Raw genomic sequence first — 24,711 nt, forward strand, 5'->3', positions numbered from 1 at the left:
AAAAAAAAGACAAATGCTGGGAAAAAACTGGATTTTGTGGACATGACCTTGAGGAGCCTCAGGAGCCATGGGAGAGGAGCCTCTGGTGGTCCTGGATTCGTGTGGAGGGGCTGGATTTGGCCGTGGATCCCAAAAAAACCCCGCTGGGAAGATGGGAGGGGATGGAGAACGCTGTGGGGACGATGCCCCGAGTGGGTGAAGAGCCATAAAAGGAACCCCAAAACTGCGTCCCCCTGGCACCAGGGACACCCCAGAGGTGTCACCTCCTTCGCTGGACAGTCCCTGCTTTGGAAATACAGAAAAACCCTAAAAACCCCGTAAAAAAAGAGGTTTCTTCCTTTGGGATCTGTGTTGGGTCTGGGGTTTCTTTATTGGGGTTTTTTGGAGCCTTGGGATCATCAAACAAAGCAACCCCAATGTCACCTCCCTCACTGGATAGTCCCTGCTTTGGAAATACAAGAAAAACCTTAAAAAACCTAAAACAAAAAGGTTTTTTTCCTTCGGGATCCATGTGGGGTTTGGGGTTATTTTGGGATTTTTTTGGAGCGTTGGGATCATCAAATCAAGTGTCACCCCCTGATCTGTCACTGCTGTCACCTGGGGGGAAGCAGGGAGGGAGGATTTGGGACAGAAGAATGGGAAAGAAATGGTGATGGTGACACTTCCCTGTGGGGCTGGATGGATCCTGGATGCCACAAGATCCCAGAACTTTTGTGGATAAAGGGAAAAAAACAGGAAAAAGAAAAGAAAAATAGAAAAAAAAAGAGGGGAGGAAGAAGGAAAAAATCCTGGGAATGCTGAAATGCATCTGGAGGGGTGCAAGGGGCATCACTGGGATTTGGGACAGCGGGAAAACTTGGATTTGTGGGTTTGGGAAATCAGGAAAACCAACTCCCAGTCATGGGAAGGTGTCCCTGAGCATCTTTTCCAGCCGGGAATGTGGATCCTGGAATGAGGGAGAGCAGCAGGAGCTGGGTGTGGGTGCCCTCTAGTGAGCTCTGCCTTCTCCGGGAGTGCTGATCCCAAACAACAGCTGGAAAAGGGAGAAAAACTCCACTGGGAACTGCCACAGGGATGGGGTGGGGTGGGTGATCCCATGGGAATGTCAGGAAATGGGACTGGAAATGGGCTGGAGAACAAAGGTTCACATCCAGAGGATTTGCCGCTGCCATTCCTGAGGGACTCAGCAAACATTGGATGGGGAAAAAATTTCCTAAAAAGGGGGAAAAGTCTGCCTGGAAAGGAGGAAAATATCTGTCTGAAAAGAGGGGAAAATCTGCCTGGAAAAAGGAAAACATGTATTTGAAAAGGGGAAAAATCTGCCTGAAAAGGGGGAAAATTTTTGCCTGGAAATGGGAAAAAATTGCTTGGAAAGAGGGAAAAATGCTTGGAAAGGGGGAAAAAAATCTGCCTCAAAAGAGGGAAAAAAATCTGCCTCAAAAGGGTGCAAATGGGGCTTTAAAGGAATTATTTTATCCCTCAAAACAATGTGTTTAATTTTTAAGCCAGTTTTCAAATCACTCAAAAATGATGATTGTTTTAGCCTAAAGGATGGGTGAGGGCAGGTGGAACATCCCAAAATATCCCAAAGCTGCTGGAATTGAATCCTGCTGGACAGAGGTGACACAGAATAGATTTAAGTATACAAAAAAGAGAAGAAATAGAAAATAAGGAGCCCAAAAAGAAAGAAAAATATAACATTATTATTATTATTACATCTCATTTGTGACCTGAGAGGTGTGGATTATAAACATAGATTTATTTCCCATCTGCAAGCAAGGAATTCTTCACCCTGCCGACCTTAATAAAAAAATTAGGAATAAAGTTCTTCTTCTTCTTCTCTCCAAAACAAATCCCCTGGCCACCCACCATAAATATTTATTTCTGTTTTTAACTCTCAGTTCCAAAGGAATTGCACAAGTCGGGATTTATGGGGAAATAAAACATTCCAAAGGTTTCATTTTTTCCCAAATCTGCTGTTCTTGGTCAGGAGAAAGAATCCCAATGGGAAATGGGGAAAATTTCCAAGCTGGGGTTTTGATCTCGAGGTGAATTCCATGGAAAAGTGGATCCTGAAGAGGATTCTTGGTGGGATTAAATCTTGGTACTCTTTGGTTTCACTGGCTGAGCTCTGGAATCGGGGTTTGAGTGCAAAAATCTTCATTTTGGGGTTATTTTAGGTGCACAAGGTCCTGCTATCCCATAAAGATCCTGATGGCCATCTTGATCCTGCAGACCAAACTCTGGAATTGGGGTTTTTGTGCAAAAACACCTACTTTTGGGGTTATTTTAATACTAGAAGGTCCTGCTAGGCCATGAAGATCCCGATGGCCATCCTGATCTCCTTTCTGCACACACTGAAACTGGGATTTGAGTGCAAAAATCCAAATTTTGGGGTTATTTTAAGAAGATCCTGATGACCATCACGATCTCCTTTCTGCACACACTGAAATTGGGATTTGAGTGCAAAAATCCAGATTTTGGTGTTATGAAGATCTTGATGACCATCGTGATCTCCTTCCTGCACATGCCGTAATAGAGGTTTGAGTGCAAAAATCCAGATTTTGGGGTTATTTCATGAAGATCCTGATGACCATCATGATCTCCTTTCTGCACACACTTAAATGGGGATTTGAGTGCAAAAATTCCAGATTTTGGGGTTACTTTAGGGGCAGAAATCCTCCCTACCCCATGAAGATCCTGATGACCATCTTGATCTCCTTCCTGCACACAGGACACGGCGATCTCTTCTTCTTCAGCATCCTGGCACACCTGAAGCAGGCCACCAGGTGAGCAGTCCTTCCGTGGACAATATTCCCATCCCGAGGCCTGTGCTGGCACAGGAAGCAGGGATTCAGCAGGGTTTTGATGCTCTCCAAAGATTCCACCTCCTCCTCTTTCTTCAGCTTGGCAAAATCCCGATTTTTCCCCTCCTGTGCCAAATCCAAGCACTCGATGGAGCCGCCTGGATCCACGTGGGGTTTGTTTTCTCCCAGGAAAACGTGTTTGGGTTGGCCAGCCGGGGCTGAGATCGTCCTCCTGCAGTCTGGGACGTCCATCCCTTCATCCTGCTCCTGGCTTTCCATGGAACTGATGTTGGAAAGGGACAGGGAATGGGGCAGTTTGGGGCAGTCCCTGTACCAGTCCTTGCGCAGGGCCCAGCAGCGGAAGCAGTACCTTTTTCCCGGGGAGTTAAATTTCCTGCACTTGGAGCATTGCCAGCAATCCTGAGGGATTTAAGGCAAAGAATTCCAGCAAAAAATCAATTTATTTTTTGGGTATTCCTCATTTTAGCCATGTGGGAAAAGTAGCAAGGAAGTCTCGTTAAAAAAAATTTATTTATGAGTGATTTATAAGCTGGAAAATCAACATTTTGTGGCTTGGGATTGATTCATCCCAGATCTGTCCCTCGTGAATTCCTCTCCTTCCTCTCTCCCAGCCCTCTGGAAGAATCTAAGTTGGGGCAGCTTATTTTTATTTAATTTTAAAAGAATTTTAAATATTTTGCTCAAAATTCAAGGGGAGAGCTCCTGGAATATGGTATGAATTTATTTTCCAGGCTCACTCATCACTTACCAGCTTTAAATCTGCACAATTAATGGATTAATTAATTAATTACCTCACAGAAAAGGGCAGGACAAGTGCGCAAGCGCAGAGCCAGGACTCAGCTGTCCAAAGTCAGGGACACGCCCATTTATTCCAGGCTGGAAAATTCTGCTAAAACCATTACAATTCTGCTAAAAACCATTAAAATTCTGACTTTTTGAGTGACTATAAAGTGCTACTTGAGATTTCTAAGTTCCTTCCAAGGACAATCCTCCAGATTTCCATCCAGAGGACAACATGCAATTAAAATCTTATTAAATCATGCCTGGGTATCAACATAACTTCACCCAGCCACTTTTTCTTTTTGGAAACCCACAAGAAAATCAGCTTTTCCCACCCCAAAACCAGCAGCAGATGTGGGATGAGCCCTTCCAGCCCCAGGTGATCCCAAGGAATTCCCACCTCAGAAGCAGCCTCTGTGTCCGTGTCATCACTCAGGCACTGGGAATCCTCCAGCTCATCCAAGCACACATCCTCAGGTACCTGGAAATCCAGGAAAGCATTGTCAGAGGTGGAAATGTTGGAATATTCCCTATTTATAATTTGCCTGGTGCTGCAATTCCCAAATAAATGATTACAGCATCACCCTGCTCATTAAATCACTTCTAAAAGTGAATTAAAAACTGTTTTTGCAATGGTTCTTTTGCATAATGTTGGTAACTTTTGGTGGTTTACCATGATCAGATTCTCCTCTTTGAGTCTTTAGCTGGACTCAATTTTTAAAAGCCTTTTCTAAACTTAATTCCATGGTTTTTGATTTATAACTCTTGCAGATATTGGTTAGAAACCCACTTAAGTCGCTGCGAGAAGTTTAACTCATTTTCAATTGATTTTATGCCTTGAAAAATTGAATTTAAACCAAAACCCAAGCAGGAAAACCATCAAACACATGAGGAATGGTGACAGCCTTTTCTAAACAGGATTTAGCCTTTCCAAGGGCAGCATGAGATGAATTAAAACAGAGAAAACTGTGCCAGAGGTACCTTGGTGTCACCTTCTGTGACCTCCTCACAGTCCAACACTTCCACCTTGAGCCCAGCAGTGCCCTGGTCCAGGGGACACTCATTGAGGAACCACAGGTCATCAGTGGTGTCTGAAACTATGGCAGTGTCGATGTCCTGAGGGGAAAAAAACCAGGAAAAATCATTTAGGAGCAGCTCCACATCCCTGTCCCATTTTCCTCTCCAACAACCTCCAAAACCCCAGGCACCTCACTGCCCTCAGACATTCGTTCTGAAAATTTCTGCCTCACAGGTCCCCTTTTTCTCAATTTCCACTTCACAGGCCTCCATTTTTAAAATTTTCCCCTCACAGATTCCCTTTTTTCCAATTTCTACCTCAGAAGTTCCTTCTTTCTCCCTCACCAACTCAGTTTTTCCCAATTTCCACCTCACAAGTTCCCCTTTCTCCAATTTCCACCTCAAAGGCTTCTCTTCTTCCAATTACTTTCTCACAGGCCCTCCTTTTCCTAATTCCCACCTCAGGTTTCCATTTTTAAAATTTTCACCTCACAGATTCTCTTTTGTCCAAATCCCACCTAACAGGCTCCCCTTTTGCAACCTTTCCTCAATTTCCACCACGTAAGTTCCCTCTTTTTCCAATTTCCTCCTCACATGTTTCTATTTTAAAGATTTTCACCTCATAGATTGCAATTTTTTCCAATTTCCACCTCCCAGGCCCTCCTTTTCCCAATTCACACCTTAAAAGCTTCCATTTTTAAAATTTTCCCCTCACAGATTCCCCTTTTTTTCAATTTCCACCTCACAGGCTTCTCTTTTTCCAATTTCCACCTCTCAAGTTCCCCCCTTTTCCAATTTCCACCTCACAAGTTCCCCTTTTCCCAATCTTTTCCCAATTTCTACCTCACAAGCTTTCATTTTTTAAATTTTTACCTCACAGATTCCTGTTTTTCCAATTCCCCCCTAAGAGGCCCTCCTTTTCCCAATTCACACCTCACAGGCTTCCATTTTTAAAATTTTCCCCTCACAGATTCCCCTTTTTTTCCAATTTCCACCTCACAAGTTCCCCTTTTCCCAATCTTTTCCCAATTTCCACCTCACAGGATTCCATTTTTAAAATTTTCACCTCAGATTCCCTTTTCCCAATTTCCACCTCACCATTTTCCCTTTTTCCAATTTCCACCTCTTCCAGCTCAGCCACCACCCTACAATGTTCCAATTTCCACCTCACAAGTTCCCCTTTTCCCAATCTTTTCCCAACTTCCACCTCACAGGTTTCCATTTTTAAAATTTTCACCTCACAGATTCCCTTTTCCCAATTTTCACCTCACAAATTTTCCTTTTCCCAACCTTTTCCCAATTTCCACCTCACCATTTTCCTTTTTTCCAACTTCCACCTCTTCCAGCTCAGCCACCACCCTACAACGTTCACCCCAATAAAAAAAGGGGCAACTCCTGAAATCCAGGCACCTCTGAGGGCCCTGAGAAAAGAGTTTAGTTGATTTAAAAAACATAAAATTCACCAACCACCCAATGGGAAAGGCCCAGAGTGGGGAAAAAGGCTGGAAATCCTGGAGTGGGAAGGGAAAAGGGAGAAAAAACCTGAATATTTTATTTCCTTGACAGCCGAAAGAGGAGATAAAGAAGACAATCTTTTTACACACCTGGTTAGTCTGAATATCCGTGGATCCATTACTCCTGGATTTGTAATTGCTTCTGAGATTCCCCAAAAACCACCATGGCAGCCCAGCCACATCCCACTCCTCAAAAACCAGGTCCAGCTTGGGCTTTTTGCTTTTGGAGAGGTTTTCTATCAAATCACTGTCTGCAAGAGCCAAGCACAGTCCAAGTCATTGGGTAAGAGACACCAGCAGAGACAAAAATTGGGCTGAAATCTGAATTTTTTACTTTTTGCATCAGGCTGAGAGCTCTGGGGTTTGGATCCTGGGATCCCAAACTGAGCATTCCAGGATCACCTTGGATCACCCTCCCTCCCTCCAGTGCCTGGAGTTTCCAAGGCACAGCCAAGGCTGGTTTGTAAATCCAGAGAATTTTCCAAGGGTTTCCAAGGCTGGTTTGTAAATCCAGGGAATTTTCCAAGGCTGGTTTGTAAATTCAGGGAATTTCCAGCTCTCCCATTTGAGCTGGAAACAAGGAGCTGCTTTTCCAACTGAGGTTCATTGAAAAGAGAGAATAAAAAGTAGAAAACCAGGAAAATTGCTCCCAAAATTTGTGAACTCTCCACAAGTGATGCAACAAAAAAGTCCCATGGGGAAAATGTCAAAATATGACAGATCCACCCAAAAATTCCCATTTTTATTCAGTTCCCTGCTTGGTTTGCAGGGAATGACTGCAGCCAGCCCAGCCCGGGTTCTGTGAGCTCAGGAGCCTCCCTTGGGAAGGGGGATGGATCCAAAGATAAATTCCAGCATTTTAAACACCCTCCAGCAAGGTCTGGAAGATTTTTTTCTCATGACATTACTCAGTGAGAGATGGGATTTGGGGGCTTAACCTGCCACTGCATTCAGAGCATTTATTTATGACCAGACATTAAGAAAATACTTGTGGTGAACTTTGAAATTTCTCAGTTTTCAGCAGAGAGATTTTTAATTATTCTATTCCAAACCAGAAGTTTTTTGAGTCCCTCCTCCAGCATTCTGCTGTTGTGTGTCCCACACAGGTGGCTTGTAAGTGCTGTGATAATGCAGAAATTTGTCCCTCACCTTCACAAGTGTCACATTTGGGCTCTGAGGTAGCAGGAGCCGAGGTTTTGCTGTCACTCCACCATCCCAGAGCCCCAATTTTTAGCACCAAGATTTTTAATGATTCTATTCCAAACCAGGGGTTTTTTCAGTCTCCCAACTCCCTCCTCCAGCATTTCGCTGCTGTGCGTGCCACACGTCTGCAAACATTGTGATAATGCAGAAATTTGTCCCTCACCTTCACAAGCGTCACATTTGGGCTCTAAGGTAGCAGGAGCTGAGGTTCTCCTGTCACTCCACCATCCCAGAGCCCCAAACTTTAGCACCAAAATTTTTAATGATTCTATTCCAAACCAGGGGTTTTTTGAGTCTCCCAACTCCCTCCTCCAGCATTTTGCTGCTGTGCGTGCCACACGTCTGCAAACATTGTGATAATGCAGAAATTTGTCCCTCACCTTCACAAGTGTCACATTTGGGCTCTGAGGTAGCAGGAGCCGAGGTTTTGCTGTCACCCTCCAGGATCCCAGAGTCAGATCCTTCCTCCTGGCTGAGCTGCAGGAAGGAAAATGCAGGAATGAGCCCAGCAGAGCTTGCAGGGACAAGGGGATGCAGCACTTCCATCCCCAGGCACCAGCTGCAGGATGAGACCAAGCAGGTAGGAAGAGGAAATAATTCGGAATAAAAACTACAAACTATTTTATTTCTCTTTAAAGCCTCTGGAATCAGCAGGAACAACCAAGGAAAAATCTTCAGCTTGGCAAAAATCCTAAAGTTGGTGTTTTTCATGCAGTAAAAGTTGATTTTGTGACTCTCTGACACCTCCCAGCCTTCATCACACCCCAAACCACACCTGGAAAAAAACTTTGGAGACACCAAGATTTTTCCTCGGTTTTCACCTCTGCCTGAAAAGCTGCTGGAAACAAATCCTAACTAGGCACAGTGAATTATTTCATTGGCAATTCCTAGTGGGACGAAAAGAGGGGGGGGAAAAGCAGGAAAAAAACCAGGGCTGGAGAAGCTGAGGGCTGGAAGTGCTGCACCCCAGAACAACACGCTCAGAGACTGGCACTCTGTCACGAGGAGAGAACAGAGAAGGGTGGCTCTGTCCCTGCTCTGTGGATTCCAGAACTTTTTACATTTTGGGGGATTTCTTTTTTTTTTCAGGAAAAAAAAAGGTGAGGAGCAGCACAACAACAAAAAAAAAACCAACCAAAAAGTTCTGGCAGTCCACCATGCAGAGGTACAGAGAAGGGGCGGCTCTGTACAAGAAAAGAACCCACTGGGCAGTGGGGTTTACCTGCAGCTGGTCTGGGCTGGGCTTAGCGACGCTCTGCTCCTTTGGGAGAGTCTGTGCAGCATCTGCAGATGGCAGGCAAAACACAAGGAAAAGCCTTCCCTGGGAATTCCCACTCTCACAGCACACAGGGGCTGGGCCAGGCACACAACCAGGCGGGCTGGGCACTGCTGGGGGCTCTGCACGTCAGGCTGGGCTGCTCGGGGGGATGGGGGAATGTGGGGAGAAGCAGATGGAGGAAAATTCACTATATTCTTCCCAAAGGGAAAAAGTATTCTTCTTGCTATGGCCAAATTCACAATTCTTCTCTAAGGGAAAAACGATTTTTTTTGCTATGGCCAAATTCACAACATTCTTCCCTAAGGGAAAAAGTATTCTTCTTGCTATACCCAAATTCAGAATATTATTCCCTAAGGGAAAAACGATTCTATTAGCTATGGCCAAATTCACAATATTCTTCCCAAAGGGAAAAAGTATTCTTCTTGCTATGGCCAAATTCACAATTCTTCTCTAAGGGAAAAAGTATTCTTCTTGCTATGGCCAAATTCAGAATTCTTCTCAAAGGGAAAAACGATTTTTTTTGCTATGGCCAAATTCACAACATTCTTCCCTAAGGGAAAAAGTATTCTTCTTGCTATGGCCGAATTCAGAATTCTTCCCTAAGGGAAAAAGTATTCTTCTTGCTATACCCAAATTCAGAATATTATTGCCTAAGGGAAAAACGATTCCATTAGCTATAGCCAAATTCACAATATTCTTCCCAAAGGGAAAAAGTATTCTTCTTGCTATGGCCAAATTCAGAATTCTTCCCAAAGGGAAAAGTTATTATTTTTGCTCTAGCCAAATTCACAATATTCTTCCCAAAGGGAAATATTATTCTTCTTGCTATGGCCGAATTCAGAATATTATTCCCTAAGGGAAACACGATTCTATTAGCTATAGCCAAATTCAGAATATTCTTCCCAAAGGGAAAAGTTATTATTTTTGTTCTAGCCAAATTCACAACATTCTTCCCTAAAGGAAAAGGTATTCTTCTTGCTATGGCCAAATTCAGAATATTATTCCCTAAGGGAAAAACGATTCTATTAGCTATAGCCAAATTCAGAATATTCTTCCCAAAAGGAAATATTATTCTTCTTGCTATGGCCGAATTCAGAATTCTTCCCTAAGGGAAAAAGTATTCTTCTTGCTATACCCAAATTCAGAATATTATTGCCTAAGGGAAAAACGATTCCATTAGCTATAGCCAAATTCAGAATATTCTTCCCAAAGGGAAAAATTATTCCTCTTGCTATGGCCAAATTCAGAATTCTTCCCAAAGGGAAAAGTTATTATTTTTGCTCTAGCCAAATTCACAACATTCTTCCCTAAGGGAAAAAGTATTCTTCTTGCTATACCCAAATTCACAATATTCTTCCCAAAGGGAAATATTATTCTTCTTGCTATACCCAAATTCAGAATATTATTCCCTAAGGGAAAAACGATTCTATTAGCTATGGCCAAATTCACAATATTCTTCCCAAAGGGAAAAAGTATTCTTCTTGCTATGGCCAAATTCACAATTCTTCTCTAAGGGAAAAAGTATTCTTCTTGCTATGGCCAAATTCAGAATATTCTTCCCAAAGGGAAAAGGTATTCTTCTTGCTATGGCCAAATTCAGAATATTATTCCCTAAGGGAAAAACGATTCTATTAGCTATAGCCAAATTCAGAATATTCTTCCCTAAGGGAAAAACGATTTTTTTTTGCTATGGCCAAATTCACAATATTCTTCCCTAAGGGAAAAATTATTCCTCTTGCTATGGCCAAATTCAGAACTCTTCTCTAAGGGAAAAACAAATTTTTTTTGCTATGGCCAAATTCACAATATTCTTCCCTAAGGGAAAAAGTATTCTTCTTGCTATACCCAAATTCAGAATATTCTTCCCAAAGCGAAACATTATTCCTTTTGTTATAGCCATCCCAAATTCAGAATATTCTTCCCACAGGGAAAAGTTATTCTTATTCCTACAGCCAAATTCAGAATATTCTTCCCAAAGGGAAAAATTATTCCTCTTGCTATGGCCAAATTCAGAATTCTTCCCAAAGGGAAAAATTATTATTTTTGCTATAGCCAAATTCAGAATATTATTCCCTAAGGGAAAAGTTATTCTTATTCTTACAGCCAAATATTCAGAATATTCTTCCTAAAGGGATAAAAGTATTCTTCTTCATACAGTCAAATTCAGAATACTTTTCCCAAAGGGAAAAATGATTTTTTTTTTGCTATAGCTAAATTCAGAATATTCTTCCCAAAGGGAAATATTATTTTTTTGCTATAGCCAAATTCAGAATATTTTTCCCTAAGGGAATAAAAAGTGGAAAATCAGGAAAATTGATTCTGAAATCTCCATGGGTTTCCCAGCAAGAAACCCCATGGGGGAAATGTCAAAATATGACAGATCCACCCCAAAAAAAAAAAAAATCCCATTTTTGTTCAGTTCCCTGCTTGGTTTGCCAGGAAAATCCCATCTGGAAGGTAAAAAGGGATTTTTTGGGGGAATTTCTGAGCATTTTTTGCTCTTTTTGAAAAAGGGATTTTTGGGGGGGAATTTCTGAGGATTTCTTGCTCTTTTGGAAAAAGGGATTTTTGGGGGAATTTCTGAGCATTTCTTGATCTTTTTGAAAGGTTTGGGCATGAGGATAAAAAACAGATCCACACTAAAAAAAATCCCATTTTTGTTCAGTTCCCTGCTTGGTTTGCCAGGAAATCCCACCTGGAAGGTGAAAAGGGATTTTTTTTTTGGGAATTTCTGTGGATTTCTTGCTCTTTTTGAAAAAGGGATTTTTTGGGGGAATTTCTGAGCATTTCTTGCTCTTTTTGAAAAAGGGATTTTTGGGGGAATTTCTGAGCATTTCTTGCTCTTTTTGAAAAAGGGATTTTTTGGGAGGAATTTCTGAGGATTTCTTGCTCTTTTTGAAAGGTTTGGGCATGAGGATAAAAACCAGATCCACCCCAAAAAAAATCCCATTTTTGTTCAGTTCCCTGCTTGGTTTGCCAGGAAATCCCACCTGGAAGGTAAAAAGGGATTTTTTGGGGGGAATTTCTTGCTCTTTTTGAAAGGTTTGGGCATGAGGATAAAGAGCAAAAAAAGGAAAATTCCATGCACAGGGCTGGACACAGCTGGATCCAGCTGCTCCCAAGAGTTAATTAATTAAAAGGCTGAGCTAAATTAACAAAAATCCAATTAGCAGGGATCTTTGTGAGCCTGGCTTTGAGCAGAGAGAACAAAAATTGCCAGGAAGGCTCTGTGGAACAGGAAAATTCAAAATTCCCTTTGGATGAGGCTGAGTCCCAGCAGGAATCACATCTGGATAGGGAAGATCTGAAAATGGCAGAAATTCCACCTAAAAATGGCCTTTAAATGGAGCAAAATTCAGAATTTTCTGCTTTTTTTTCATCCTTGCAGCTGCTGGGGTTTAATTGCTGATGGAAAACAGGAGCCAGGATCTGCAGGGAGATGGGAACAGGGAGAAATCCTTTCCAAAATCTGATTTTTAGGGAGTGGAAAATTCCAGAAAAACCTGATTGAAGTGAGGAATCTTAAATGCAGACTTGGGGAAAGTGACCAAGGAAAAGGGGGGAAAATAAAGAATTAGAAAAGGGAGAAAAAATGAGAATAGGGGGTAAAAAATTAGAGAAGGGGAAAAAAATGGAAAATAAAAGGGGGAAATTAGGAAAGAAAAAGGGGGAAAGAATTAGAAAATAAAAGGGAGAAAAAAATTAGAAAAGGGGAAAAGAAAATAGGCAGGGAAAAGAAGGGAAAGGTCTGGGAAAGGAAGGGGAATGTGGGGGAAAGAAGGAAAATGGGCAGAAAAGAAGGAAAATGGGAGGGAAAGGAACAAAAAGAGCCAGGAAAGGAAGGAAAACGGGCGGGAAATGAAGGAAAATGAGGAGAAAAGGAAGGAAAATAGGGAGGGAAAGATCCAGGAAAGGCAGGAAAATTGAGAGAAAAAGAAGGAAAAGAGGTGGGGAAGGAAGGAAGGCAGGAAGGAAGGCAGGAAGGAAGGCAGGAAGGAAGGAAGGAAGGAAGGCAGGAAGGCAGGAAGGCAGGAAGGAAGGAAGGAAGGAAGGAAGGAAGGAAGGAAGGAAGGAAGGAAGGAAGGAAGGAAGGAAGGAAGGAAGGAAGGAGGGAGGAAAAAGAAGGAAAAGAGGTGAGAAAAGATGGAAAATGGGAGGGAAAGGAATGAAAAGATCCAGGAAAGGAACGAAAATGTGAGGGAAAGAAGGAAAATAGGGGGGGGAAAAGGCGGGAAAATGGGTGGAAAAAGAAGGAAAAGAGGTGGAAAAAGAAGGAAAATAGGGGGAAAAGAAGGAAAATGGGAGGGAAAAGAAGGAAAATGGGAGGGAAATGAGGGAACCGAGCCTGAGGCCTCTCCCTGCCCAGCCTGCTCTGGGTCCCTCACACTCAGCTGGGAGCAGCACCCACACATCTCCTACAGCCAAAACCCCACATGGAGCTCAAAATTCTTCTGCAAAATAAATCTAAATTAAAAAAAGAATAGTCTGTAAAAAAATCCAAGGTAGAAACGGCCACGGTTTCGATTTGAATTGAATTTCATTTTTAATTTTTCCACACGTGGCTGAGCCCTCCTAAAGGTTTAAATGCTCTTTTAAAAATGGGAAATGTGGCACCAAGTTCCACAGTTGGGAATTAAATCCAATTTACCTGTTGAAAAAATGGAAAATGTGGCAAAAAATTCCACATCTGTTGATCAAATCCATTTTAGATGTTTAAAAAATGGGAAATGTGGCACCAAGTTCCACAGTTGTAGATTAAAACCATTTTATGTGTTTAAAAAATGGGAAATGTGGCACAAAATTCCACATTTGTGGATTAAATTCATTTTACCTGTGAAAAATTGAAGATATAGCACAAAATTCCACAGTTGGGAATTAAATCCAATTTACCTGTTGAAAAAATGGAAAATGTGGCAAAAAATTCCACATCTGTTGATCAAATCCATTTTAGATGTTTAAAAAATGGGAAATGTGGCACCAAGTTCCACAGTTGGGAATTAAATCCATTTTACCTGTTTAAAAAAATTGAAGATATGGCATAAAATTCCACAGCTTAAATCCTTTAAATTGAAATTAAATCCTTTCTTTTTGTTTTAAAAAATGGGAAATGTGGCACAAAATTCCACAGTTGTAGATTAAAACGATTTTATGTGTTTAAAAAACGGGAAATGCGGCCACAAAATTCCACATTTCCCATTTTTTAAAACAGATCCCAGCTGTGGAATCAAACCCATTTTATCTGTTTAAAAAACTGAAAATATGGCACAAAATTCCACATAAAAGCTTTCTTTTTGTTTTAAAAAATGGAAATTTGGCACAAAATTCCCCAGCTCAGGCAGTGGAGTTGATTTTTTGGGAATAAATTCCCATTTTAATTTGAGTTTAATTGAATTCCCCTCATGAGCTGGGGAAGGTTCAATTGCAGAATTTTTAGAAATTATCAAAATATTAAAAAAAATGAGGTGAGAGCAAAAAAATTGCAGCTCTGAGGGTGAAAAAAAATCAAAATATTGTTTCCAGTCAAGGGGGGGATTTCACGATTCAAAAATCCTTTCTTTTTGGTTTAAAAAATGGGAAATGTGGCACAAAATTCCACAACTGTGGATTAAATTAATTTTATTTGTTTAAATAACTGAAGATATGGCATAAAATTCCGTATTTTAATTTAATCTACAGCTGTAGATTAAATCCTTTCTTTTTGGTTTAAAAAATGGGAAATGTGGTACAAAATTCCACAACTGTGGATCAAATCCTTTTTATCTGTTTAAAAAGTGAAAATATGGCCCAAAATTCCATAGTTGGGAATTAAATCCCTTTTATTTGTTTAAAAAAAATGGGAAATGTGGCACAGCTCAGCCAGTGGAGTTGATTTTTTTGGCAATTAATTCCCATTTTGATTGGAGTTTAATTGAATTCCCCTCATGAGCTGGGGAAGGTTCAATTGCAGAATTTTTAGCACTTTTAGAAATGCTCAAAATATTAAAAAAATGAGGTGAGAGCAAAAAAATTGCAGCTCTGAAGGTGAAAAAAAATCAAAATATTGATTCCAGTCAAGGGGGGGATTTAAGGATTGAAATTTGGGGTTTTGGGCAGCACTCAAACAACTCCTGGCACACAGAGACGACACAAACTCAAAGAGATTTTCTTGAAAAAGCTTTTTCAGAGAAGTTTATTCCTCCTGGATTTGGGATTTTTTTTGGATTTTTGGTGATTTTTTGTTGTTTTTTGGTACTTACCAGGTGAGAGCAACATTTGTGGAATGGAATCCAACCTACCTGGGAGGGCAGCAGGGCTCAGGTTCCTCTTCAGCATCTCGTACACGGGGCTGGGGAAGGCAAAAAAATCCAAAAAATCCCTTTAAAGGTCACAGAAACCCCCAAAAAAACCCCAAAAGTTTTTGTGATTTATGAATTTCATTATTCATTCTTAGGGGAAAATTCTTTTCTTACAGATCCCAGAAAAAACCAGAGGGTTTTCTTCAAGAGACCTCAAAAATCAGTGGTGTTTTTACTAGAGAGAGCCCAAAAAATGGGTTTTTTCCCTAGAAAAATCCCAAAAAATCACAAGGAATTCTACCCTACAGACCCCAAAATGGCAAATTTTTTTCACTTTCCCAGCTAAAAATGTGATTTTTTTTTTTTTTACTTTTCCAGTTAAAAATGTGATTTTTCTTTCAGCATTTCCAGATAAAAATGTGAATTTTTTTCACCATTTTCAGCTAAAAATGTGGATTTTTTCCCACCGTTTTCAGCTAAAAATGTGGATTTTTCACCTTTTGTGGATAATTTTTTTTTTTTTCCCCTACCTGGGGTCCTTGACTGAGAAGCTCTGGATAAAAATCACAATTTTTTCCAGGTTTTCTGGATAAAACTTTGATTTTTTTTTTCACTTTCCAGCTAAAAATGTGAATTTTTTCAGCTAAAAATGTGATTTTTCTTTCACCGTTCCCAGCTAAAAATGTGAATTTTTTCACCATTTCCAGCTAAAAAAGTGAATTTTTTCCCACCGTTTTCAGCTAAAAATGTGATTTTTTTTTCCACCGTTTCCAGCTAAAAATGTGATTTTTTTCACAGTTTTCAGCTAAAATTGTGAATTTTTTCAGTGTTTTCACCTAAAAATGTGGATTTTTCACCTTTTGTGGATAAAATTTTTTTGTTTTGTTTTTTCCCTACCTGGGGTCCTTGACAGAGAAGCTCTGGATAAAAATCACAATTTTTTCCAGATTTTCCGGATAAAAATTTGATTTTATTTTTCACTTTCCCAGCTAAAAATGTGAATTTTTTCAGCTAAAAATGTGATTTTTTTCCCACCATTTTCAGCTAAAAATGTGAATTTTTTCCGACCGTTTTCAGCTAAAAATGTGAATTTTTTCAGTGTTTTCAGCTAAAAATGTGGATTTTTCACCTTTTGTGGATAAGTTTTTTTTTTTTTTCCCCTACCTGGGGTCCTTGACAGAGAAGCTCTGCAGTCCCAGCAGCTCTCCCAGCTGGTCTCCCCCGCAGTGCACCAGGTGCTGCTGCCTCTTGTCGTAGAGCTGCCTGGCCATGATGTACTGGCCCAGGAAATGCATCACCTGTGGGGCAGCAGTGGCTGGGAAATCATTTCCTGCCTTTTGGGGGGCTGGCAGGGGAATGAGAGGGAGATTTGGGGGGTTGGAGTAAAGGTTTGGGGGTGGGGGGGTTGTGAGGAGGATGGAAATGGTTCAAAATGGGGTTATCCCGGTTCAAAATGGGGTTATTCCCAGTGACCCCAAAGTTTCTCCAAAAGTGACCCTGAAGTGTCGCCAAAATGTGACCAAGTGTCCTCACAATGACCTTGAAGTGTTCCCAAAAACTGACCCTGAAGCATCCCCAAAAAGTGACTCAAATGTCCCTAAAGTGTCCCCAAAAACTGACCCTGAAGTGTTCCCAAAACCTGACCCCAAAGTGTCCTCAAAGTGACCCTGAAGTGTCCCTAAAGAGTCTCCAAAAACCGAGCTTGAAGTGTCCTCAAAGTGATCCTGAAATGACCCCAAAAAGTGACCCTGAAGTGTCCCCACAATGACCCTGAAGCGTCCCCAAAATGTGACCAAGTGTCCTCACAGTGACCTTGAAGTGTTCCCAAAAACCGACCCTGAAGCGTCCTCAAAAACTGACCCTCAAATGTCCCCAAAATGTCTCCAAAAACTGACCCCAAAGTGTCCTCAAAGTGACCCTGAAGTGTCCCTAAAGAGTCTCCAAAAACCGAGCTTGAAGTGTCCTCAAAGTGATCCTGAAGTGACCCCAACAAGTGACCCTGAAGTGTCCCCATAATGACACTGAAGCGTCCCCAAAGTGATACTGGCCCAGGAAATGCATCACCTGTGGGGTCAGCAGTGGCTGGGAAATCATTTCCTGCCTTTTGGGGGGCTGGCAGGGGAATGAGAGGGAGATTTGGGGTGTTGGAGTAAAGGTTTGGGGGTGGGGGGGGTTGTGAGGAGGATGGAAATGAACTGGTTCAAATGGGGTGATCCCAGTTCAAAATGGGGTTATTCCCAGTGACCCCAAAGTTTCTCCAAAAGTGACCCTGAAGTGTCCCCACAATGACCCTGAAACGTCGCCAAAAAGTGACCTCAAATGTCCCTAAAATGTTCCCAAAAACTGACCCCAAAGTGTCCTCAAAGTGATCCTGAAATGACCCCAAAAAGTGACCCTGAAGTGTCCCCACAATGGCCCTGAAGCGTCCCCAAAAAGTGACTCAAATGTCCCTAAAATGTTCCCAAAAACTGACCCTGAATTGTTCCCAAAATCTGACCCCAAAGTGTCCTCAAAGTGACCCTGAAGTGTCCACAAAAACTGACCCTGAAGTGTCTTCAAACAGTGACCCCAAATGTCCCTAAAGAGTCTCCAAAAACCGAGCTTGAAGTGTCCTCAAAGTGATCCTGAAGTGACCCCAAAAAGTGACCCTGAAGTGTCCCCACAATGACCCTGAAGCGTCCCCAAAAAGTGACCCTCAAATGTCCCCAAAGTGTTCCCAAAAACTGACCCTGAAGTGTTCCCAAAAACTGACCCCAAAGTGTCCTCAAAGTGACCCTGAAGTGTCCCTAAATAGTCTCCAAAAACCGAGCTTGAAGTGTCCTCAAAGTGATCCTGAAGTGACCCCAAAAAGCGACCCTGAAGTGTCCCCACAATGACCCTGAAGCGTCCCCAAAGTGATACTGGCCCAGGAAATGCATCACCTGTGGGGGCAGCAGTGGCTGGGAAATCATTTCCTGCCTTTTGGGGGGCTGGCAGGGGAATGAGAGGGAGATTTGGGGGGTTGGAGTAAAGGTTTGGGGGTGGGGGGGGTTGTGAAGAGGATGGAAATGAACTGGTTCAAATGGGGTGATTCCAGTTCAAAATGGGGTTATTCCCATTGACCCCAAAGTTTCTCCAAAAGTGACCCTGAAGTGTCCCCACAATGACCCTGAAACGTCGCCAAAAAGTGACCTCAAATGTCCCTAAAATGTTCCCAAAAACTGACCCCAAAGTGTCCTCAAAGTGATCCTGAAATGACCCCAAAAAGTGACCCTGAAGTGTCCCCACAATGGCCCTGAAGCGTCCCCAAAAAGTGACTCAAATGTCCCTAAAATGTTCCCAAAAACTGACCCTGAATTGTTCCCAAAATCTGACCCCAAAGTGTCCTCAAAGTGACCCTGAAGTGTCCACAAAAACTGACCCTGAAGTGTCTTCAAACAGTGACCCCAAATGTCCCTAAAGAGTCTCCAAAAACCGAGCTTGAAGTGTCCTCAAAGTGATCCTGAAGTGACCCCAAAAAGTGACCCTGAAGTGTCCCCACAATGACCCTGAAGCGTCCCCAAAAAGTGACCCTCAAATGTCCCCAAAGTGTTCCCAAAAACTGACCCTGAAGTGTTCCCAAGAACTGACCCCAAAGTGTCCTCAAAGTGACCCTGAAGTGTCCCTAAATAGTCTCCAAAAACCGAGCTTGAAGTGTCCTCAAAGTGATCCTGAAGTGACCCCAACAAGTGACCCTGAAGTGTCCCCACAATGACCCTGAAGCGTCCCCAAAGTGATACTGGCCCAGGAAATGCATCACCTGTGGGGCAGCAGTGGCTGGGAAATCATTTCCTGCCTTTTGGGGGGCTGGCAGGGGAATGAGAGGGAGATTTGGGGTGTTGGAGTAAAGGTTTGGGGGTGGGGGGGTTGTGAGGAGGATGGAAATGAACTGGTTCAAAATGGGGTGATCCCAGTTCAAACTGCATTGTTCCCAGTTCAAATGGGGTTATTCCAGTTCAAAATGGGGTTATTCCCAGTGACCCCAAAGTTTCTCCAAAAGTGACCCTGAAGCGTCCCCACAATGACCCTGAAGGGTCCCCAAAAAGTGACCTCAAAGTGACCCTGAAGTGTTCCCAAAAACTGACCCCAAAGTGTCCTCAAAGTGACCCTGAAGTGCCCCAAAAGTGACACTGATGTGGCCCTAAAATCTGACCCCAAAGTGATCCCCAAGTGTCTCCAAAGCGCCCCATAAAGTGACCCCAAAGTGCCCCATAAAGTGACCCCAAAGTGCCCGCACAGGTGAAATGGGGCCATTTCCCAGGGCCTGAAGGAGTGAACCCCAAACCCCAAACCCCAAATCCCAAACCCCAAATCCCAAACCCCAAATCCCAAACCCCAAACCCCAAATCCCAAACCCCCCAGGCCAGCCCTGGGGGTGCCCCCACCTCTTTGAGTGTGAAGGAGTCGCCCTGGGCGCCCCCAGCCCGCAGGATCCTCAGCAGGGGCAGCGTGGGAAGCACCTGCAAACACCAACGTTCAATGGGAATATTCATCAATACAGTCATGATAAATAAAGAAAAATTGATAAATAGTATTTATAGAAAAAATACTAAATGGTAAATATGGGATAAATACAAGAATTATAAAGATTTCCCCACTATTTAGCAATACTAAATGGTAAATATTTGATAAATATCTGCAAACATCAACGTTCAATGGGAAATATTGATCAATACAGTCATGATAAATAAATAAAAATTTATAAATAGTCTTTATAGAAAAAATACTAAATGGTAAATATGGGATAAATACAGAAATGAGAAATATTTCCCCACTATTTAGCAATACTAAATGGTCAATATTTGATAAATATAGAAATGATAAATATCTGCAAACACCAACATTCAGTGGGAAATATTCATCAATACAGTCATGATAAATAAAGAAAAATTTATAAATAATATTTATAGAAAAAATACCAAATGGTAAATATGGGATAAATACAGAAATGAGAAATATTTCCCCACTATTTATCAATATTTTCCCACTATTTAGCAATACTAAATGGTCAATATTTGATAAATACAGAAATGATAAATATCTGCAAACACCAACATTCAATGGAAATATTGATCAATATAGTCATGATAAGTAAAGAAAAATTTATAAATAATATTTATAGAAAAAATACTAAATGGTAAATATGGGATAAATACAAAAATTATAAAGATTTCCCCACTATTTATTTGATAAATATAGAAATGATAAATATCTGCAAACACCAACATTCAATGGGAAATATCTGATCAATACAGTCATGATAAATAAAGAAAAATTGATAAATAATATTTATAGAAAAAATACTAAATGGTAAATATGGGATAAATACAAAAATTATAAAGATTTCCCCACTATTTAGCAATACTAAATGGTAAATATTTGATAAATATAGAAATATAGAAATATATAGAAATGATAAATATTTCCCCACTATTTACCAATACTAAGTGGTAAATATTTGATAAATATATAAATTATAAATATTTCCCCACTAATTATCAATATTTCCCCACTATTTACCAATACCAAATGGTAAATATTTGATAAATACATAAATATAAATATATATATAAATCATAAATACTTTCCCACTATTTAGCAATATTTCCCCACTACTTACCAATACTAAATGGTAAATATTTGATAAATGTAGAAATTACATATATATATAAATAATAAAATATATAAAAATATATAAATATATAAAAATGATCAATATTTTCCCACCATCAATACTAACAATATTTTCCCACTATTTAACAATATTTTCCCACTAATTTATCAATATTAGCAATACTTCCCCACTATTTATCAATATTATCAATATTTCCCCAATACTGTCCCACTATTTATCAATATTATCAATATTTCCCCATTATTTCTCAATATTATCAGTATTTTCCTACAATTTATTCATTTTTTTTCTGGATTTGGTTCCAATTCCAAGCTCCTAAATTTTCCTCCAATGGAAAATCCAAATTTAGTCCCCCTCCCACCACATTTTCCCTGATATTAGAAGGATTTTTTTCCCCAAGAAATTGGAAGTTTGAATTTTTGATTTTTGGAATCCAGACCCAAGATTTTTTTCTAGATCAGGAAAAAAAAAAAAAAAACCTAGAATATTTTAATACCAAAATATCAATAATTCCACATTTTTATGTCCTTTTTAATCTATATTTTCCCTTGAAAATATTCCTAAATCATGGATGTGAAAGAGAACAAATTCCTTGAGATAAATCCCAATTTTTTTAGGATAAATCCCAATTTTTTTTTAGGATAAATCCTCCAAATTTAAACATATTTTAAATTTCATAAAAATCACTGCTTCGAGGAGGAAATAACACAGATAAATGATCAAGTGAGGGGTAATTAATTGATAATTAATTGCTAATTACCTGATTGGCTTGGCCCAGGGGGATCCTGCTGGAATTTGGGAAGCTCATCCTGGCAGTGAGGAGCTGTTCAAGCACCGACCTGCAAATGGATTTGGGATTAAAATCAACCTTAAAATTTTATTTTTAATCCTGACCCGGGTCTCTCCCACTTTGTGCTGCCCCAGGGGAAGGAGGGGAAAAAAGGGAAAAAAAAAAAATAAAAGGAAAAAATATTTGGGAAGGGTTGGTCCAAGCACATCAAATATTCAAATTTCTAAATTATAATTCAGATTATAACAGCTTTGATCCCTTCCCAGTTCATATCTCCCTAAATTTTAACCAATTTCTGAGGGAAAAAATGAAAATATTGACCACAAACAACTTTAAAAAGAGCTGGACAGGGTAGACTCAAAATTATAAAATATTTAAATATGTGAGGAACATCAACAGTGACCTGGAATAATTCAGATTATAACAGCTTTGATCCCTTCCCAGTTCATATTTCCTTAAATTTTAACTGATTTCTGAGGGGAAAAAATTAAAATATTGACCACAAACAACTTTAAGTGAGCTGAACAGGGTTGAGTCAAACTTAGTAAATATTTAAATTTGTGAAGAGCATCGACAATTAACTGGAATAATTCAGATTATAACAGATTTAATCCCTTCCCTAGTTAATATTTCCCTAAATTTTAACCAATTTCTGAGGGGAAAAAAATTAAAATATTGACCACAAACAACTTTAAAAAGAGCTAGACAGGGTAGACTCAAACTTAATAAATATTTAAGTTTGTGAAAAGCATAGAAAGTGACCTGGAATAATTCAGATTATAACAGCTTCAATCCCTTCACCAGTTCATATTTCCTTAAATTTTAATCGATTTCTGAGGGAAAAATACCAAAATATTGACCACAAACACCCTGAAAATGACCTGGACAGGGTTGAGTGAAACTTAGTGAATATTTAAATTTGTGAGGGACATCGACAGTGACCTGGAATAATTTAAATTATAACAGCTTCCCTCCCTTCACCAGTTCGTATTTCCCTAATTTTTAACCGATTTCTGAGGGGAAAAAATGAAAATATTGACCACAAACCCCTTTAAAATGAGCTGGACTTACCCACCTTGACTTTTTGTGCCTGGCAGGAATATTCTGGGATTATTTTCCCGGGATTTTACAGCGGGATAATTCCCGAGTTTTTACAAAATTCGCTTTTTTCAAACCTCGCCCTCCCGAGGGAGGGACACGGGGAGGGACCGATAACGGCTGGGCTAAAAATCGGCTCAAAAAAAAAGGAAAAAATTCGGATTTTATCTCCCTCCCCTTTTCCTGGAAAGAAATTCAGGGCTGAGGGCGGTGAATTTTAACCATTTCAGCGCTGATTTGATCACTCAAAACCTCCGGGTTTTGCATAAAAATTAATTTTTTTTTTAGGTAGTCTGCTTCTCATTAATATTCGTATTTAATCAGAGATTAATTTTGGCGTTAATTAAGGTTTTGTTCACGAGTTTTAAAATATTTTCGGGAGAAAATATAATGAAATTTAGGGGTAAAGCCCCATTGAAAAGCTCCCACGTGGTGGAAATTCCTAAAAAATACATGGAATTTTGTGCTTGGCCAGCTCAGAAATTTGGGATATTTCCAATCCTAAATTTGGGATAATTTCAATACTAAGTGTGGGATAATTTCAATCCCCAAATTTGGGATAATTTCACCTCCAAATCCCCATCCAAAAAGGGATTTCCGGAGATTTTTAGGTGCTGAAAATCTCGAGAGGAAATCGTGAATCACCCCCGAGTCATAAGCTGAGCAAATTTTCCACTCCAAAATTTCACCCCAGACAGAGGAAAGACTCATTTGCCTCTTTCATGACTAAAAAAAAAAAATGCCTTTTATATGACTAAAAATTCCTTTTTTTGAGTCACCAAAAACCCCCCAAGAAACCGCAGCTTTTTTAAAAACTGAAAATCTCAACGGGCTGAAAAGTCAAATTAAAATTTATTCGAGCTTTGATGGTTTTTTTATTAACGTCTAAATTGAATTTTAAAAATTCGTTTTTAAATTCCATTTAAAGTAGAAAACAGCAGGGGTTGGGGTTCAGGTGACAGCGATTTTTCCAGCTTTTAAATAAAGTAAAATATTGAAAATAAAGTTGGGATTTTCGGGAATTTTAGGTAAAACAGCCCTGAAGGGGAGGATTTAAACAGGCACTGATGCAATCATGAAGTCACTGATAAATTAATTAAATTTGTCCTCATCAGTCCCTGAGGGGTTTCATACCTTAAATTTCACCCTTTTAGTTTAAAATAAACTTCAAAAATTCTGATTTGTACCCGAGTTTTGTGGCTAGCACGATGAATTTGGAATTTTGGGCAAATTTGGGGGATTTTACCCCAAAAATTCCACCAAAACCTTGGATAAATAAAAGATAAATCGAGAAAACATTGTGCAATTGCTGCTTTGGTTGTGAAATGTTGCAAAAGCCGGGAGGAAAACCAAAAGTGATGAATTAAAATGACAAAAAAAGCGAATTTCCCTACAAATCTCCCTAAATCCCCACAGGAATTTGGGATAAGGAAACACTTCCACCACCTTGAATGTTCCTGATTTGTGGCTATTTTTATTTTTAAAGGAAAAAATTGGCTTTTCTTGGGGTTTTCCCACAATAGTTGAGGCAGCTTAACCCAACAAAACAAAAGAAAATTTGTGGGATCAATCCCTCAGCTTTTGTGGGGTGAAATCCTGGAAAAAATGGAATTCCAGAGCGGTTTGGGATGGAAAAAAACTAAAAATTTATCCCATTCCATGGGTAGTGACAGTCCAAAATCGCAGGTTTTTCCAACTTGCTTCCAGGGATGGGGCAGCCACGGATTCTCTGGGAATTCTATCCCAGGGAAGGATTCATTCCCAAAATCCCGATTTATTCCCATATCGCGGTGTGAGCCCGCAGCCATTCCCCTTTCTCCTATCACTCCAGGCCTTTGGGATCATTCCCCATCCATCTTCCTTGATCGGCTCATAATTAAATCACCCCGAAGTTTCCCTTCTCCAGGCGGGACAATCGCAATTATCTCAGGATTCCGCGGGAAGAGATAAAAATTCAGGGACGCTCCCGCCGCCCCAGGCCCCTCCCGCCGGCACCGCCTCCCGCCCCCCTTCAGCCTCCCCGGGATCCCCGCGCTCCCCTCAGCGCCCTGCTCACCCTACAGCCGCTCCATGGGCTCCGGGCAGGGGGCTGGGGAGGGGAAGGAGCCCCTACACCCCCGGAGGGCTCCGCGCCTCCATTTTAGCGGCGTCCCGGCCGCCGCTTCCCTCCCCGGCCAACATGGCGGCGGGGTCATAGAGAGGAGAGGGATGTGCGGCTGGACGGGACGTGGGGATGGCGGGGGTGGGTGGCGCCCCCTAGCGGGTTGGAGGACC

At 40.8% G+C, this 24,711-nt stretch overlaps 1 protein-coding gene across 1 annotated transcript; it reads right to left on the reverse strand.

The window, feature by feature from the left end:
- Nucleotides 1-1,683: 1,683 nt before the first annotated feature.
- Nucleotides 1,684-24,609, reverse strand: MDM4 (MDM4 regulator of p53). Its single transcript, XM_058819300.1, has 11 exons — nt 24,494-24,609; nt 21,310-21,388; nt 19,300-19,374; nt 16,061-16,194; nt 14,897-14,946; nt 8,565-8,626; nt 7,723-7,819; nt 6,230-6,390; nt 4,590-4,724; nt 4,009-4,089; nt 1,684-3,227 (listed from the first exon to the last, which is right to left on the reverse strand). Exons 2-11 carry the CDS (start codon nt 21,355-21,357, stop codon nt 2,685-2,687), a joined length of 1,386 nt encoding a protein of 461 aa, XP_058675283.1. The 5' UTR covers nt 21,358-21,388; nt 24,494-24,609; the 3' UTR covers nt 1,684-2,684.
- Nucleotides 24,610-24,711: the final 102 nt, after the last annotated feature.

Source organism: Ammospiza caudacuta, chromosome 24, assembly GCF_027887145.1.
Source record: "Ammospiza caudacuta isolate bAmmCau1 chromosome 24, bAmmCau1.pri, whole genome shotgun sequence".
Lineage (NCBI taxonomy): Eukaryota > Metazoa > Chordata > Aves > Passeriformes > Passerellidae > Ammospiza > Ammospiza caudacuta.